General features: G+C 40.2%; 1 protein-coding gene across 1 annotated transcript in view; it reads right to left on the minus strand.

Annotated features, from left to right (window-relative positions):
• LOC124613097 (rho GTPase-activating protein 1-like) overlaps nucleotides 1–19733 on the minus strand; it is a 96057-nt gene that overhangs the window by 11681 nt on the left and 64643 nt on the right. Inside the window, exons 4-5 of the mRNA XM_047141691.1 lie at nucleotides 16592–16810; nucleotides 8688–8786 (exon numbers count right to left, since the gene is read on the minus strand). Coding sequence (XP_046997647.1) covers nucleotides 8688–8786; nucleotides 16592–16810 — 318 coding nt within the window. The remainder of the gene's footprint in view (nucleotides 1–8687; nucleotides 8787–16591; nucleotides 16811–19733) is intronic.

A 19733-nucleotide genomic window follows, 5' to 3' on the forward strand; every position in this document is an offset into this window, starting at 1 on the left:
AACTCAACTGCCCAGGATGCTCCATTGTGAACGGTTGCTCTACCACACGGAGAGAATCTCTGTTCTAGTGGATCAACATCTTCGACTTATTACCCATAACCCACCATTCTACACTGAAGTGCCAAAGAAACTGGCCCAGGCATGTATATTCAAATACAGAGACATTTAAACAAGCAGAAGACATCACTCTGGTTGGCAAAGCCTATATAAGACGACAAGTGTCTGCCACAAATGTTAGATCGGTTACTGCTGCTACAATGGCTGGTTATCAAGATTTAAGTGAGTTTGAACGTGGTGTTATAGTCGGCACACGAGTGATGGGACACAGCATCTCTGATATCAAATCTCTGACATTGCTGTGGCTGCAGAAAGATCCTGCAAGAACAGGACCAACTACTGAAGAGAATCGCTCAATGCGACAAAAATGCAACTTTTCTGCAAACTGTTGCAGATTTAGATGCTGGGCCATCAACAAGTGTCAGTGTGTGAACCATTCAACGAAACATCATAGATGTGGGATTTTGGAGCCGAAGGCCCACTCAAGTACCCTTGATGACTGCACAAGACAATGTTTTACACCTCACCTTGGCCTGTTAACATAGACATTGGACCGTTGATAGCTGGAAACATGTTGCATGGTTGGATGAGTCTTGTTTCAAATAGTGTCAAGCAGATGGAAATCTACACATATGGAGACAACCTTATGAATCTATGGACCCAATATGTCAGCAAGGGACTGTGTTCAAGATGGTGTGAGGTGTGTGCAGTTGGAATGATATGGAACTCCTGGTATGTCATATGACTCTGACAGGTGAAATATATGTAAGCATCGTCTCTGGCCACTTGCATCCATTCACATCCATTGTGCATTCCGATTGACTTGGGCAATTCCAGCATGACAATGCCCAGAATTGGGCAATTCCAGCAGGACAATGCAACACCCCACATGTCCATAACTGCTACCCAGTGGCTCCAGGAACACTCTTCTGAGTTTGAACACATCTGCTGGGCACGAAACTACCCAAACATGAACATTATCGAGCATATCTGGGATGCCTTGCAATGTGCTGTTCAGAAGAAATCTCCGCCCCCTCATTTTCTTACGGATTTATGGACAGCCCTGCAGGATTAATGGTGTCAGTTCCCTCCAGCACTACTTCAGCTATTATTTGAATCCATGCTACATTGTGTTGCGGCACTTCTGCGTGCTTGCGGGGGTCCTATACGATATTAGACAGGTGTAACAGTTTCTTTGGCTCTTCAGTGTATAGAAAAGACACCAACAATTTCCCCCACTGACTCTACAGTTCTTGTTCTTTTATCACATGGCACCCTGATTTTCACTGTTGATGCCACCCCAATATCCATGGCCATGACCATGCCACTCTAACACTATCTTTCCCAATGCCCAACTGAATCCAAACTTACAACCTCCTTCTGGGACACCATGACAGCTTTATCTTCTCCCACAATTACTTCTTCTTTGAAGGCATCACCTACAAGTGAATCCATGGTACAGCAATGGGCAAAAACATAATATCATCCTATGCTAACTTCTTCATGTGCCATCTAAAGGAATCCTTCCTAACCATCCAGAATTCCAAAACCCTCACCTGGTTCATACTCTCTGATGATGTATTCATGATATGGACTGAGGGTTATAATACTCTAGCCACATTCATCCAGAACCTCAATACCTTCTCCCTAATTTGTTTCACCCAGTCCTCTTCAACCTGACAAGCCACTTTCCTTGGTGTTGATCTCCATCTCAAGCATGGCTACATCAGTACCACTAATCATATCAAACCTCCCAATCACGGAAACAACTCTACTTTGACAGCTGCCACCCATTTCATACCAAAAAGTCCATTCCACACAACATCCATTGTCATCGCCCCTGCTGTGACAAGCAGTACCTCTCCAAATATTCCAATGGTTTCACTGAATCCCTCACGGACTGAAATTACCCACCAAATCTTGTATAGAAACTGATCTACCATGCCTTGTCTTTTCTGTCACCTACCACCTTACACATACTCACCATCTGGCCCCATAGGAGTACTCCACTCATGACTCAGTACCACCCACGATTGGAAAATCTGAATCACATTCTCTGACAGGGTTTTGACTACCTCATATCGTGTTCTGAAATGAAGAATATACCACCCACTATTCTTCCCACCCCTCCCACTGTGGTATTCCATCACCTACCAATCCTATGTAACATCATTGTCCATACTTATTCCATCCCTTTGCATCATGGCTCATATCCCTCAACAGACCTAGATGAGGACCTGTCGTATACATCCTCCCATCACCACCTACTCCAGTCCAGTTACAGGAATCCCCTATCCTATCAAACGCATGGCTACCTGTGAAAGTAGTCATGTATCTACAAACTAAGCTGTAACCACTGTGTTGCTATCTATGTGGACATGACAACCAGCAAATAGTCGGTCCACATGAATGGCCATCAACACCCAGTTGTTGAACATGCTGCCCAACACAATGTGATTCACTTCAATCAGTGCTTCACAGCCTGTGTCATATGGATCCTTCCTATCAACACCTGATTTCCTGAAATGTGCATGTGTCAACTCGCCCTGCAACATATCCCAGTTGACGTAATCCCCAGCCGGGTCTCAAGATCCGCTAGTCCCTGTCCTCAGCCTATGCTGCTCCCTGCTCCCACTCCAGCACAACATAGCCTTTATTCCACCAACACACCCACAGTCCTTTTCCTCTTCTCTCCTTTTCTGCTCCCTACCTTCTCCCAAACTTCCCAACTATGCTGAGCAGCCCTAACCCGTCCCACCATGTCCCTGCATACACCTGCGAGCAGCACTACACTTTCTCCCAGCCCTCTCTGCTATCCTCCTCTCCCTCCCTGCCCCATGCCGCCTCCTTACCCCCACCACCATACTGACTGTTGCTCCATAATGTGCACTTATGATTCAGTCCAGCCACAACAGCTAGAGACATAGGTCATGTTTGTCTGAATTGTGCTTCTGTGAATGTGTTTGTGTTTGTTTTCTATTTTAGAAGAAGGCTTTTTGGCCAAAAGTTAAAATGTATAGCAGTTTTTTCACTGTGCTTGTCTGCAACTCAATGTCTCGTCTATACAGTGAGTAGGAATTCATCCTTTTCATAATACTGTTGTTTTTGCATCCTGGACTTTCCATGTATATAATAAAAAGAAGTGGGCCACATACAGAAATCTGAGTAACTCCTTAAAGTACATGACCACTGTTTAAGGGAAGTACATTTTGTACTACAAGGACCGTATGAGTTAAAGAAAATTTCCTGCTGCATCATATCTATACAAGATGAAATCAAGAATATGAGTGAAACTTCCTGGCACACTCCGCCGCAGAGTGAAATTCTCATTCTGGAAGAATGAGATTTTCTGCTAAATTCACAGTGAAGCAATACATTTAGTTTTCCGAGAGAAATGTGGTGAGTTCTAGAACTAGCAATGAAAGACCACTTTATTTTGGATAAAAGTGGGACTATTTATCAACATTGCATCTTTGTATGTCAATGTACTTTTACTATTTTTCAAGTTTGTAGATTCTGTTACTGAACACGTTTGGGAAGGTTGCAAACTAACTATCTACCAAATATCACAATCATAAATTTCTTTAGATGTGGAAATAGATTAAAGTCAAAGCGCGGGCAAAAAAGATACCACAGAGAAATTGAGTATGGCTGCTCATTTACCTACAACAAAACATGAGGTGCTGACTCTGACACTGAATGTGAGGTTGCTGCATAAACGTAAGAAAGGCAGGTTCCTTGACCTCCTAGAAGAGCTGGAGATCTTTTGCCATCACAAGAATGCCGACAGCGGCCTAATTAATGATCAGATCATTATGAAAAATGCACTGTTCTGGGAACTGTTTGAAAACTTGTTGTTAAGAAACAGTATAAGGTTTGACCCAGGGGGAATGAAGTAGCTCCTGCCGTCTTGCCAATATGTAGCTGCCATTTGGATACTACTGCACAAGTGTGATGGTTATAACATTGAACCTACAGCACTTTCTCCATGGTACGTTAGTTTAGATGCATGTACATTTTTAATAACAGCAATTCAGTGTATTGATTTTATTGTATTTATAATTAAAATCTGGTTGAAATGACACAGAGACTAATACTCTCTACATCTGTTACAGAATGCCAAGTCACACCAACCATCCATCTAGCTGACATTTGGCACCATCTGTGAACTACTCAGTTGATACGAGGACCATCATACCCATCATGATTTTTAAATAAAGAGAAAAATAAGGCAAAGATAAAAAATTTAAATCACATCAATTCTAATAGTGACTTTTACCATTTGCCTCCTTGTGTCTTGGGGGGGGGGTTGGGGGGGGGGGGGGGTGTTTACCCATCTGACATTACATATGTGTTTAAAGAATAAAAAAACAACTGACTCACAAGGAGTGAACCTGGAAATTTTCTTACAGTTTCTATGTTTACTGGCAAATGTGGAAACAAGTTGGACAGCAATGTAAAGAATTTTACTTATGTTTCATTTTATGTAATTCCCATGCAAATTGGAAGTTTTTTACTTTCCTTTGAATGTTATATATTACGTAGTTTATATAGAACGCACCATACAACCAATTGATGTGTTCTCTACACAGCCTACCTTCTTTATACAGTAATATTCCAAGAACTGTGACTGACGCCCGAACAACAGGGAACTGACATGTATCGGGAGTAGAAAATAGGGGTATGTAATCTAATGTACAAGTCATATAGGTTATACCATGAGCTGTAACTTTTTATAGTATTGCCTGACCATGTACATCTAGTATTTTTAGCGTTGATAATGGCTAGGTACTAGCTGAAATCTGGATTTGCCAAATAAAACCTACAAAAAAAGGACGACTGATTGCTGCGCTCTATAATTTATAAAATATCACAGTTGCTGAGTGTGCCAACTTTCCTGATGGAAGGTAACCTGGTAAAGCTTTTAGTTTAGTTTTTCAGAACTTTATTATCTCTCTCTCTCTCTCTCTCTCTCTCTCTCTCTCTCTCTCTCTCTTTCCCTCTCCCTGTGTGTGTGTGTGTGTGTGTGTGTGTGTTTGTTCAAACATGTCATCTGATGATAATTTTTTAAGAAGCTGAAACTGGTAATGATACCAGTTGTGGGGACCGAGGGTGGAAAGATACAACAAAAGATAAAAGATATTCCTTTAGAAAGTATGTGGTAACCTGCTGGGTCACCATACCTTCTGGTGGGCATCATGAACTGGCTATGCCACAGTCTCCTATGTCAGTCGCAGTTACAACCAGTCTGATATCTTCCCCCCCACAACCATAGGGCACCCCTCACCTCCTTAACAGTGGCTGATGTCGCGAGCTGCTCAAGCACTTCTTTGCTTACAGTGTATTGTTTATCTACTGTGTCTGCATACAAAGCTGCTTATTCTGGATTACTCTGTCAGTTTTGCACTTTGGAGCTGTTTGTTACACCTGTGAAAGTTTGTACCATACTTGTGATGTGTATCTGTTGACTGTTGTGCCATTCTTTTATTTATGTTGCATGTCACAGCATAGTACAGTACTGTAACTAACAACAAGCACTCGAATATGCAGAAAAAATCTCGTAACATGTCATGTTTATCAAACTAAAACAATGCTGTAAAAATGATTGGTGATAGAAATTAGTTTTCTCTCCTACATATACACCCACCTCCATAGCTAAGTGGTCAGTGCAATGGACTGTCGTGCACAGGTCCTGGGTTCTATTCCAAGTACTGCCAGTGATTTTTCATTGTGGGAGGACTGGAATGGGTTGCAATCAGCCTCAAGATGCCAATTAAGGAGCTACTTGAACAAGTAGTAGTAGCTCCGAAAACTGAAAATGGCATGGAGAACAGGGTGTTGACACCACACCTCTCCATTTTGGCATCAAATTCAGAGGATGACATGGTAATAGGTCAGTATTATTGGATCAATCAGAGCCTGTGGGATGGAGTTTCGTTTTTACTGCAACTAACCTTATAATCCAAGGCTCAAAATAAAACCAATGATTAGTGTTGATAAAAAATAGATCTGGGGGAGGGGGGAGATCTAAAAACATGTTTCCAACTGCCTGTAAGCTACTAAAGGACTGAAGCACAAATTACTTTGTCTACAGTGAAATTTCATCTGGTCCACTTCATTACGGGCTTTCGATTGTGTACATAAAAGCAATTCACTCAACATGAAGATATTGAAATCACGAGGTAAAAGAAATGATTATTTGAAGTTAATTTTATTCAAATTATGGTCAGTTTCTTTAGGCAAGTTCTAAACAGAAAGGAGACTTAGACTTATCAGCTCACTTTGTAGTGTTTCAAGCTGAAAGCCAATACTTTTGTGGCTGGAGTAGTGGGAAAACTGAGAACTGTCTGGAGGGGGGAAAAATTCCCATGTGCAGTATGCCACAAAAAAGATGACAATCAGGGTCACATGTGTTTACGCCACTGTTAACTACCCCATACTGAAGATAGCTAAAATACAGGGCATTCTACAAAGTCTTGCATCCCGAATCAACAATACTGTTATCCTGTGTTATGCCTTTTAATGCATCATATGTTTCCTCCACAATGAAACAGAAATCTAATGAATCTGATGGGGCACAGGTTTTGAACAGTTTTAGAATATCATTGGTGAAGATATTACATAGGAACTGGAACCACTTGAATTTCACAAGCACAAAATATGCAATAGGTTATAATCAATTTTTGAATGTTTCCTCACCTTATAGATTGTGAGAGATTGTGGTACAAGTTCTACTTGTACATAATAGTGCAGTTTTACATACCCGTGTCAATGGAAGAGAAATCCAATCAAATAGTCCAACCCAATCTCTCTCCAGATTTCTAAGTTCACTGAAATCCATGAAGACTATTAAGTGTAGCCACCAAATTTCATTTTACAGTATAATGCTCATCTATATTACTAAACTGCTACCACATTATCCAGTACCAGTTGCAGACTGTTTATCTAATCGCTTCCAGGGAAGACAAAAATTTGATTCTCAATATTTCGCATAGCTGCTGACCAAATATAACAATTTAAAATCTATTCATTAAGAGGTATAGCCTAATGTAAAAAGCTTAACACAATAAAACAAGAATTGCAGTTAGAAATTTTCTGTCCCCTAAGGCAGTGTAACTGACAACGCACAAATACCTGGACTACATTCATCCAGTATTTGACTGAACATTTGCCTGCGAGAGTGGAAGCTGTCATCAAGACTAAGGGTGGGACAACACCATACTGAATTCTAGCATTATCGATGGAGGGTGTCACGAACTTTTAAGTCATTTTCAGCCAGGTGTCCAGATTCTTTTGATCACATAGTGCATTATTTCATTTGTAAAGCAATCAGATTTTTGAATCTGTTTTACACATGGCAGTTTGATTCTTTAAAGGATAAGGGGTTTCCTCGTTTTTAACCCTATGATAATATTTCTTGCTTCAGCTAGGAGATTTTCCCCCCCTTGAGATGGTTGAAAAATTTTGGATCGAGACACCAGCTGGTAATGGTCAACATTGTAGGAGAGGTGCTCTCAGTCACTGAAGCTGGAGAGAGAAAGAGAGAGAGAGAGAGAGAGAGAGAGAGAGAGAGAGAGAGAGAGAGAGTGTTTTTACAGCTTTCTAGCAGGCCCACTAAGTATCCACAACAGGAATCTTTTGGTTATGGTATGTCTGATAGATGGAAGCATATCAATACAAGTGATAAATAGCAGTAAATGGCATTGTTGCATTAAAAATGTATCATTCATCATTGTTTTATGATGGAACAAGAGCCTCAGTTGCTGTGGTATTTGGTCAGTTAATGGGCACACGATATGCACTAAGGTCAGCAAGCAGAAGAAAAGGACACTGATGATTCTTTCTATGCATATCTTATCATCATCGTCACCATCATCGACAACAACAACAACAACAACAACTATTCATAGCACCACAGTGGACACTATGAATCAGCAAAATACAACTTGTTGCAAATCACCTGAAATTATGATCAGTGGGTTACTGTAATTAGCAATTAATGTCAGTACATGTCTCCTGAAGAAACACAATAGCCTGAAGAAGAGGAGTGATTACTTATGAGTTTTTCCTCTGCTACTTATCTTTTTAACACAATACTAAAGTCAAATATTTTGATGGAGGGAGTGAATAATTTCAAGTTCATTTCTCATTTATTTATTTATTGCTTCATAACAGAATCACTTTCTCCAGATGAGGCTGAAACTTTACAGTTGCATGTATTAACTACAATTTATTAAGAGTATGTTGTTTCGATAAACACTTTTGTTTCTTATGGTGAAGACAATGAACTTAAAAGTAAGGACATATTTCTTTTTGGTCTTTCAATGTCTTTGACTGTACTTTAGAATGTATGGTCTGTATCTGTCAACAGATCGACAGCATTCACTATAATAATAGCAGATGTGTTCCTATACAACCTACTACCAACATTCACACTAACATCTGCACAAGACATTTTTGATATTGTTAGAGATTCGAGAAACTACCTCCTTCAAGGCAGAAGGGAATAAAGTCATGGATGCTGATAGCAGCATAACAAACATACAATTAAAACTATGTCAATATCAAAATGAAAAATTCTGCAACACTTAGGTCAAAGAGAGAGACCAAATAATGTACTGAATACTTACTCTAAAACAGCCTGTGGGATGCATATCTGATCCAGATGGAGATGCTGACTAAGTTCATGTAAGTAATTGACATACATCACTTTCCTGCCAAACTTTACACTGCAACAAAATTGACAATTAAAATTAGAAATCAACATAATATAATTTAGACATATGAAACAAAATTATAATTACCATTATTGCTATCATCATCAATGGTGTTGGTGGTGGTTGTGGTGATTGTAGCAGCAGTGTAAAAATGTTTGATCTCCAACATTTGATAATAGAAGTGTAAGTTTTCCTAGAACCTTGCACATTTTCAAATTGCCACATAACCACTAACATTTTATAGAAATCTCTCAAATGAAAATACAACCAAAGAATTTTATTCAAATGAATTTTCATTCTGTAGTGAAAAGTGCACTGTTCTGAAACTACCCGTCAGTTTACAAGTGTCCAGAATGAGATTTGAATCTGGACCCTTGTCTTTCGTGGTTAATGCTCTTACTGACAGATCTATACAGGCATGACTTACAACCTGCCCTCAGACATTTACTTCCATCACTTGTATCTCCTACATTCCAAACTTCCCAGAATTTCTCCTGCTTACTTTACATCAACCTGTACAGCTTGTGTGTGTGTGTGTGTGTGTGTGTGTGTGTGTGTGTGTGTGTGTGTGGTTTCCCAAATACAGGAAAATACTGCACCTGTTCTAGCACCCAAGTACACATTCCACTTACATTCAGTTAGTGAACAAATTATTACTGTATCTTCTCTTATTCTGTAAGTATTGCATGGTACTTACACACAATTATCTTATGTGCAGTAAAATTAACCCTTTCATTGCTATTGGCATACAAGTGTGTTCATTTATGCCATGTAGGTAGGGAGACCTGATGAATTAGGGTTTCATGTACACCTGAGTGAGGGATCAGGTAAACAAGCAAAATAGAATGGCATCTTGCTGTTATCCGCATTCAACATTCCTGTCAGTACTGTCATTACCTGCTCTTCTTGGTAATGTTGAAAATCACTACAGCTTTTACCTGCTCCTGGGCCCTTTCCGCTTACGACTCATGAACTGTGTCAGTCATGTTTACGTGTTTGGTCAGATGACAATGTTTTCCTGTACCACTTCAGCAACATCGGAACACAATTTATTGAACAAGGATATCATGGAACTCCTCATGAATAGTAGTGGTGAAGATGGTACTGATACTTCAGACCTTTCTTCCGATTGTCTGGATGTATTGCTGATTCTTTGACACCACAAGGAACTTTTTCAGAAGGTTATTCTTCTGAAGAGGGAAAAGGCAATGAATTAGTAAGTATAACTTTGTCACAATAAAGAATGTGTGATTGGTTGGATGACCATACTGTGTCAACAGTCACCATTTTGTGAACACCTTTAGTTGTGTAAGAATAGAGTTCGTAAGAATAGACTTCAATGATTCAGCAAATCAATTATACTTCTTTGTACTTTTATTTCATTTGAATTTATTTCTGCCATTTGTAACGGGATAAATAATTACTTCACATTTCTTACCGAAAAAAATGACATTACCCAGCAGGTTAGTATAATGGATGTACATAGTGCATGCATCTTTGCATCCCTGGTTATGCGATGAACTAAAAAGTTTGAAGTGAATCAATATTATTCAACAGATTCTTTGCTGCGAACACCAATATTTTCACATATACTGTCCAGGGACCAGTACAAACTGATTCTGTGTTTACTGCACATTTGTGGAAATTCAGCCGCTTCTCAAGATATTCTTGTAAAAATACAGTCCACTGTAGGTTAACATTAGTAATAGTGGGAATTAGTGGAGTTGGTGGCAGGAGGAACAAGACTTCTGGTCAGGTGAATACAGGGATATAAATACAAAATCGTATAGGGGTAATTTAGGGGTTGGTTAAATGTTGTTGTTGTTGTCTTCAGTCCTGAGACTGGTTTGATGCAGCTCTCCATGCTAATCTATCCTGTGCAAGCTCCTTCATCTCGCAGTACCTACTGCAACCTACATTCTTCTGAATCTGCTTAGTGTATTCATCTCTTGGTCTCCCTCTATGATTTTTACCCTCCACACTGCCCTCCAATGCTAAATTGGTGATCCCTTGATGCCTCAGAACATGTCCTACCAACCGATCCCTTCTTCTAGTCAAGTTGGGCCACAAACTTCTCTTCTCCCCAATCCTATTCCGTACCTCCTCATTAGTTACGTGATCTACCCACCTAATCTTCAACATTCTTCTGTAGCACCACACTTCGAAAGCTTCTATTCTCTTCTTGTCCAAACTATTTATTGTCCATGTTTCACTTCCATACATGGTTACGCTCCATACAAGTACTTTCAGAAATGACTTCCTGTCACTTAAATCTATACTCGATGTTAACAAATTTCTCTTCTTCAGAAATGCTTTCCTTGCCATTGCCAGTCTACATTTTATATCCTCTCTACTTCGACCATCATCAGTTATTTTGCTCACCAAATAGCAAAATTTCTTTACTACTTTAAGTGTCTCATTTCCTAATCTAATTCCCTCAGCGTCACCCGACTTATTTCGACTACATTCCATTATCCTCGTTTTACTTTTGTTGATGTTCATCTTATATCCTCCTTTCAAGACACTGTCCATTCCGTTTAACTGCTCTTCCAAGTCCTTTGCTGTCTCTGACAGAATTACAATGTCATCGGCGAACCTCAAAGTTTTTATTTCATCTCCCTGGATTTTAATACCTACGCCAAATTTTTCTTTTGTTTCCTTTACTGCTTGCTCTATATACAGATTGAATAACATCGTGGAGAGGCTACAACCCTGTCTCACTCCCTTCCGAACCACTGCTTCCCTTTCATGCCCCTCGACACTTATAACTGTCATCTGGTTTCTGTACAAATTGTAAATAGCCTTTTGCTCCCTGTATTTTACCCCTGCCACCTTTAGAATTTGAAAGAGAGTATTCCAGTCAACATTGTCAAAAGCTTTCTCTAAGTCTACAAATGCTAGAAACGTAGGTTTGCCTTCCCTTAATCTTTCTTCTAAGATAAGTCGTAAGGTCAGTATTGCCTCACGTGGTCCACCATTTCTACGGAATCCAAACTGATCTTCCCCGAGGTCGGCTTCTACTAGTTTTTCCATTCGTCTGTAAATAATTCGTGTTAGTATTTTGCAGCTGTGGCTTATTAAACTGATAGTTCGGTAATTTTCACATCTGTCAATACCTGCTTTCTTTGGGATTGGAATTATTATATTCTTCTTGAAGTCTGAGGGTATTTCGCCTGTCTCATACATCTTTCTCACCAGATGGTAGAGTTTTGTCAGGACTGGCTCTCCCAAGCTTTCAGTAGTTATAATGGAATGTTGTCTACTCCCAGAGCTTTGTTGCGACCCAGATCTTTAAGTGCTCTGTCAAACTCTTCACACAGTATCATATCTCCCATTTCATCTTCATCTACATCCTCTTCCATTTCTATAATATTGTCCTCAAGAACATCGCCCTATGTATAGACCCTCTATATACTCCTTCGACCTTTCTGCTTTCCCTTCTTTGCTTAGAACTGGGTTTCCATCTGAGCTCTTGATATTCATACAAGTGGCTCTCTTTTCTCCAAAGGTCTCTTTAATTTTCCTGTAGGCTGTATCTATCTTACCCCTAGTGAGATAAGCCTCTACATCCTGATGTTGGCTTAATAGTGAGTTAAAAAAGAGGACTGCAGATAAGCTACTATTAACAGCATAGTGAATGCATTACTGTAGTGAATATAGACACGAAGCCCACACCTACCACAGTAGTACAAATTTATACACCAACTAGCTCCGTAGATGACGAAGAGATTGAAGAAATGTATGATACGACAAAAGAAATTATTCAGATAGTTAAGGGAGACGAAAATTTAATAGTTCTGTGGGACTGGAATTCGATAATAGGAACAGGAAGAGAACATAAAGTAGTAGGTTAATATGAACTAGGGGGTAAGGAATGAAAGAGGAAGCCACCTAGTAGAATTTTGCACAGAGCATAGCTTAATCATAGCTAACACTTGGTTTAAGAACCATGAAAGAAGGTTGTATACATGGAAGAGGCCAGGAGACGCTGAAAGGTTTCAGATAGATTACATAATGGTAAGCAGGTTTTAAAATGTATGACATTTCCAGGGGCAGGTGTTGTCTCTGACCACAATTTATTGGTTATGAACTGCAGATTAAAGCTGAAGAAACTGCTTAAAGGTAGTAATTTAAGGAGATGGGACCTGGATAAACTGAAAGAACCGGAGGTTGTAGAGTGTTTCAAAGAGAGCATTAGGGAACGTTTGACAAGAGCAGGGGAAAGAAATACAGTAGAAGAAAAATGGGTAGCTTTGAGAGATGAAATAGTGAAGGCAGCAGAGGATCAAGTAGGTAAATAGGCAAGGGCTAGTAAAAATCCACAGGTAACAGAAGATATATTGAATTTAATTGATAAGAGGAGAATATAGAAAAATGCAGTAAATGAAGCAGGAGACAAGGAATACAAACGTCTCAAAAATGAGATCGACAGGAAGTGCAAAATGGCTAAGCAGGCATGGCTAGAGGGCAAATGTAAGGATGTAGAGGCTTATCTCACTAGGGGTAAGATAGATACTGCCTACAGGAAATTAAAAGAGACTTTTGGAGAAAAGAGAACCACCTGTATGAATATCAAGAGCTCAGACGGAAAACCAGTCCTAGGCAAAGAAGGGAAAGCAGAAAGATTGAAAGAGTATATAGAGGGTCTATACAAGGGTGATATTCTTGAGGACAATATTATGGAAATGGAAGAGGATGTAGATGAAAATGAAATGGGAGATACGATACTGCGTGAAGAATCTGACAGAGCATTGAAAGACCTAAATCGAAACAAGCCCCAAGAGTAGCCAATACTGCAGTAGAACTACTGATAGCCTAGGGAGAGCCAGCCCTCTCAAAACTCTACCATATGGTGAGCAAGATGTATGAGACAGGCGAACAGACTCCAAGAAGGATATAATAATTCCAATTCCAAAAAAAAAAAAGAAGCAGGTGCAGACAGATGTGAAAATTACCGCACTATCAGTTTAGTAAGTCACGGCTGCAAAATACTAACACGAATTCTTTACAGACAAATGGAAAAACTGGTAGAAGCTGAACTCGGGGAAGATCTGTTTGGACTACATGTTGGAACACGTGAGGCAATACTGACCTTGCGACTTATCTTAGAAGCTAGATTAAGGAAAGGCAAACCTACGTTTCTAGCATTTGTAGACTTAGAGAAAGCTTTTGACAATGTTGGTTGGAATACTCTCTTTCAAATTCTGAAGGTAGCAGGGGTAAAGTACAGGGAGTGAAAGGCTATTTGCAATCTGTACAGAAACCAGATGACAGTTATAAGAGTTGAGGGGCATGAAATGGAAGCAGTGGTTGGGAAGGGAGTGAGACAGGACTGTAGCCTATCCCCGATTTTATTCAATCTGTACATTGAGCAAGCAGTAAAGGAAACAAAAGAAAAATTCGGAGCAGGAATTAAAATCCATGGAGAAGAAATAAAAAGTTTGAGGTTCACCGATGACATTGTAATTCTTTCAGAGACAGCAAAGGACTTGGAAGAGCCGTTGAACGGAATGGACAGTGTCTTGAAAGGAGGATATAAGATGAACATCAACAAAAGCAAAACAAGGATAATGGAATGTAGTTGAATTAATTTGGGTGATGCTGAGGGAACTAGATTAGGAAATGAGTCACTTACAGTAGTAGAAGAGTTTTGCTATTTGGGGAGCAAAATAAATGATGATGGTCGAAGTAGAGAGGATATAAAATGTAGACTGGCAATGGCAAGGAAAGTGTTTCTGAAGAAGAGAAATTTGTTAACATCGAGTATAGATTTAAGTGTCAGGAAGTCATTTCTGAAAGTACTTGTATGGAGCGTAGCCATGTATGGAAGTGAAACATGGACAATAAATAGTTTGGACAAGGAGAGAATAGAAGCTTTCAAAATGTGGTGCTACAGAAGAATGTTGAAGATTAGATGGGGAGATCACGTAACTAATGAGGAGGTATTGAATAGAATTGGGGAGAAGAGAAATTTGTAGCATAACTTGACTAGAAGAAGGGATCGGTTGGTAGGACATGTTCTGAGGCATCAAAGGATCGCCAGTTTAGTACTAGAGGGAAGCGTGGATGGTAAAAGTCGTAGAGGGAGATCAAGAGATTAATACACTCCACAGATTCATAAGGATGTAGGTTGCAGTAGGTACTGGGAGATGAAGAAGCTTTAACAGGACAGAGTAGCATGGAGAGCTGCATGAAACCAGTCTCTGCACTAAAGACTGCAACAACAACAACAACAACAATCAAAGAGTGGTTCCACTTGTGCTGGGAAGTATATTAGCCAACAGTGATGTGTACTCTCCCATAGCCTGCAGCAATCGTTGAGTGAGTCAGCCGCCCACCAGTCAGGTGCACAGTGTGTTCCCCCCCACCAGCCAGCTGAGCAGGCAGGATACTCAGTCCTCGAAGCCGTGAAAGGGTTAATATGCTGCTTTTATGCATTTTGAATGTTACAATGTTACCATTAATAAAAAGTGTACACATCAACAACATGGAGAATACAAATTTTATTGCAGAAACTCAAAATTTTTGAAATGTGATAAATATTAGTGTAAAATCACTTATGAAAGTGGATGGATTTTTCAAGCAAATATCACATTTAGGATAAACTTAAAAGTCAAGAGTACAGTAAAGATAAAAACAAGAATACGGGAAATGATAAATAGTGTGCTTTTAAGTGTTCAGCCAAACTGTTTTCTCCATTTGACGCACGGTATTTTAACAGTCGATCCAAGCATCCTCTTCTTGTACTCTGAGCCATGTTATAATGCATACACTGTGTCTGGACTTCAACAAAGATATGGTAAGTATGCTTTATATCACAGCTCATTGATATTTCCACAACCAATCCACTCATCATCTTCAGGTTGTAATGGCTGCTTGCTGCCTGTCTGGTTGGAGTCTAGACATCAATTATTCACCTGAAGGAGACAGTCAAGTCTGCTGTTGAAACATTTTGCAGAAAATGGAAACAACTCGTCTGAGGATCTGAAGATAATAGATAATGTCCAAGACCAAAACTGTACAATTGAAAAACCAATAAACAAAAATGACAGCTGCAGGTGTCAGTGAATGAGTATATCACGCCATTAAATTCTAGCCAGTTTAATTTTCTAGATTGAAATTGATGCAATCAATCATGTCAAGAAAACCTGACATATCAGAGAAAATAATGACTTTGCATACTGTCACCCTAATACTGATAAATTAAAGCATAACAAGTACACGCAATTTATACTGATGTCAATGGATGGCAGTGACAAAATGATATAAAGAGGGAGAGTAGAGGATATATGCAAGGAAATTGATGTCCTATTTAAAGGAACAAAACTTTATTGTCCATGGATTACTTGTAATAATATAGTCCACATCATTCAGATAATGAATTGAAATATTAAATCAAAATTTTTGTCTCTGGATTGCTGAATAGAACTTTTCTCTTCCAAACTAGACACATTATGGAGACTAAAGCAATACATAAAAAGTGAACCCGTTCAGAATCAAGGAGGTGACAAAATTCTTAATGGATATGTGAGATACACCTTGGTGCCTGTTTTCCAGTAACATAATTTCAATGCTTATTTCCTGTCATCACGAAATCAGTTTAAGCATACTGAATATTCACAGTATGCAACAGCTGCTGTATCTAGATCTGTGGATATTGCTGGAGGCAGTTGCTAATCTGTTCAGTGATCAATTTCAGTAATCTTAAATGCATTGTCTTATAATCATTTACTTTTATATTAATGCTATAAAGAAAAGCTACAGGAAGTAAATGATCAACATTTCTTTCAAATTTACTAATAAACCTATGTGTTTACCTTATAGCAGCACGAAATATCTGCCATATTACTCTGATGAAATTTGTTGGATGGACTAGATACAGAGCCTTAACATTCTTCTTGTATTTCCGATCAAAGGCCTTATACGCTTGCCATAACCATGACAGTGATGGTTTATTTTTACTTGTCAGTCCATAGTGGAAATAAACAAGACTGTAATCTTGCTCAACATATTTATCCAACGTATACATCAGGTACCTAAAACAGAATGAAAATGTAGGGTTAAATATCCATCTTTCATTGTGTTACAGATACAGTTTATTTCACAAATGCTACTACTATAATATACATGAAGGGGGGGGGGGGGGGAGGAGATAAAATAATATGACCACTCATATACTGTTGCATAACGCTACTTCAAGACAATGTGAATTCTCATGAAGTAGTCCTGAATTATGAACAATGAAATTTCCTTGAAAAGAAACTCTTTTGAATTCCTCAAGAAACATCTAAAGTAACATGTCTTTATTGAGCTTCCAGCTCTTAATATTCCAATCATGCAACCATAGATATTCTGAAAGTCACATTTTATCCCAATGTTAATTTTTAAAATATCTCAGTTGTAAGGTAGGGCACCAACCTCTTTGACAATAAAGGAAATAATACACGTGTCAATGAAAGAACAGGGAGACACAATGGTTTTAACAAGCCTTAGCAGCTGCCTTTATTTACATTGAGACTCAACATATGATTGGTCCAAACCATTAAGAAACCTCTATTCAGGAGTGGATCATGGAAGGAAGTGACGTCATTTCAGACTGAACAAGCATGAGCTCAGACTGGTGTGGCGATAGATGGCATCAAGATAGCCCACCAGACTCACCTCCTGATGCAACTGAAAACTTCACAGAAAACCCAAGTTGAGTTGCACGTAGGTTACGCAGTTGTACTGTAATCAATGGTATAAAGTTTAATCATCCTACAATTAACTGGGAAAATTACAGTTTTGTTAGTGGTGAGTGTGGCAAGACATCTGTGAAACATTATTAAATGCCTTCTCTGAAAACTACCTAGAATACATAGTTCACAACCCCACTAATCGGAAGCCATGAGTGAAAGCCTAAGATTGAGTTCTGTGTATTGCTCACTACGGCCTCCATTCCACATCGCCCGTTGGGGGTGAGCACACATAAATGCAAAAATCATTAGGACAGACACCACAAGACCATTGATAGCCACTAAAGGGGGAGGGGCACCCTGGATTGAAGCCAAAAGGTCCTGGGATTCCAGGATCCAATACAGCCTTCGACTCACCGTACGTTCAAGTAATTTGCGGAGGGCACCAGTTAAACTGACCGGACAACAGCTGTCCATCAGAAGAGCCAGTTTACCCGATTTCAAAATATTGAATAATGAAACATTCTCACCACTAGGAAGGGAATTCCCCCTTGATTCCGAAGTGGTTGGTTGGTTGGTTGGTTTGAAGGCGGGAGAACAGACCAAACTTCAAGGTCATCGGTCCCTTGTTCCTAATAAAACAATGCCACAAGTGTGAGAATAAAACGGATGAAACATGTAACACAAAACAGAAAGAAAGGAAAAGCCACAAGAACGAAGGAAAGGCAACGAACACTAAAAGGAACAAAAGAGGACAAGAAATCAAAGAGAGATGCTAGAAACAGAAGAAAGTAAAACATGAAAGCAGATTACAGTAGCTGGCCAACCAAGAGAATAAAAAAGGGAAAGCCAGCCACTCTGCAACACATTAAAACCTCTACCCTAAAAGCACTAGGATGGAGGTCACAGAGGGACAAAGGACATGCGCTAAAATCTACATAGATGTATAAAAGCCACTCTCACAGATAAAACGTAAAACTAAAGCTGCTGTGGAGGCATTGTCACCCAACACCGAAGGCAGGGTGCTGGGAAAGTTAAAAGTCTGCCGCAGGGCGGCGAAAAGTGGGCAGTCCAGCAAGAGGTGGACGACCGTCATTTGGGATCCACAGTGACACTGAGGTGGGTCCTCTCGACGGAGTAGGTAACCATGTGTTAGCCACGTATGGCCAATGCGGAGCCGGCAGAAGACAACTGGTTCCCTGCGAGAGGCTTACATGGAAGACTTCCACACATTCATAGTCTCCTTAATGACACACAGTTTGTTGTGCGTGCTCTTTTGCCATTCCATCTCCCGAAGCTGGAAAACCCTGTAGTGTAAGACAGAACGCAGGTCAGCTTCGGAGATGCCTATCTCCAGAAGCGGTTTCCGTGACGCCTGTTTGGCCAGCCTGTCAGCAAGTTTGGTGCCGGGGATTCCGACGTGTCCTGGGGTCCACACAAACACCATGGAACAGTGGGACTGTTCCAGGGCATAGATGGACTCCTGAATGGACGCTACCAGAGGGTGGAAAGGGTAGCACTGGTCGATAGTTTGTAGGCTGCTTTAGGAGAAATGACTCGCCAGGGCATGAGCGGATGTACTCAAAAGCACGAGATACGGCTGCCAGCTCTGCAGTGGAAACAGTGCAGCCAACTGGCAAGGAGTGCTGCTCAATATGTTCTCCATGAACATAAGCGAAGCCTACGTGACCATCAGTCAGTGAGCCAACGGCGTAAACCACTTCAGAGCCCCGGAACATGTCAAGAATCGACAGGAAGTGACAGCGGAGAGCGGTGGGGTTAACCGAGTCCTTAGGGCCATGCACAAGGCACAGACAAAGCTGCGGCCGAGGCGTACACCATGTAGGCGTACGTGAACAAAGCGCAAGTAGAGGTGGTAAAAGGGAGGACTCCAGTTCAGAAGGAAGGGACTGTACGTGAACCGCAATTGTTAGCCCTGATCTGGGCCACCGATGTGGGAGATGGACTGCTGTGGGCGGGTTGGTTGGTTTTGGGGTTTGATGTGGGCTAAACATCGAGGTCATCAGTCCCCAGATCCAAACAGACATACTTGTAAAAGGCCTATACAGTAAAAGCGTAACCTCTGCACCCAGAGGGAGGGAACACCAAGGGGTACAGAGCTAAAATGAACACCACAGCAACACAAAATAGAGGACACTTAAAAGGAGCAGAGCAAATAGTTGACTAGAGTAAAACAGACTACAGTGGTTGATGGATCAGGTAAAAGGTCAACCTCTCAACTACAAATGAAGAACCTCCAGCTGGAGAGCGTTGATAGAGGTAC

This window comes from Schistocerca americana, chromosome 4 (assembly GCF_021461395.2).
Source record: "Schistocerca americana isolate TAMUIC-IGC-003095 chromosome 4, iqSchAmer2.1, whole genome shotgun sequence".
Taxonomy (NCBI): domain Eukaryota; kingdom Metazoa; phylum Arthropoda; class Insecta; order Orthoptera; family Acrididae; genus Schistocerca; species Schistocerca americana.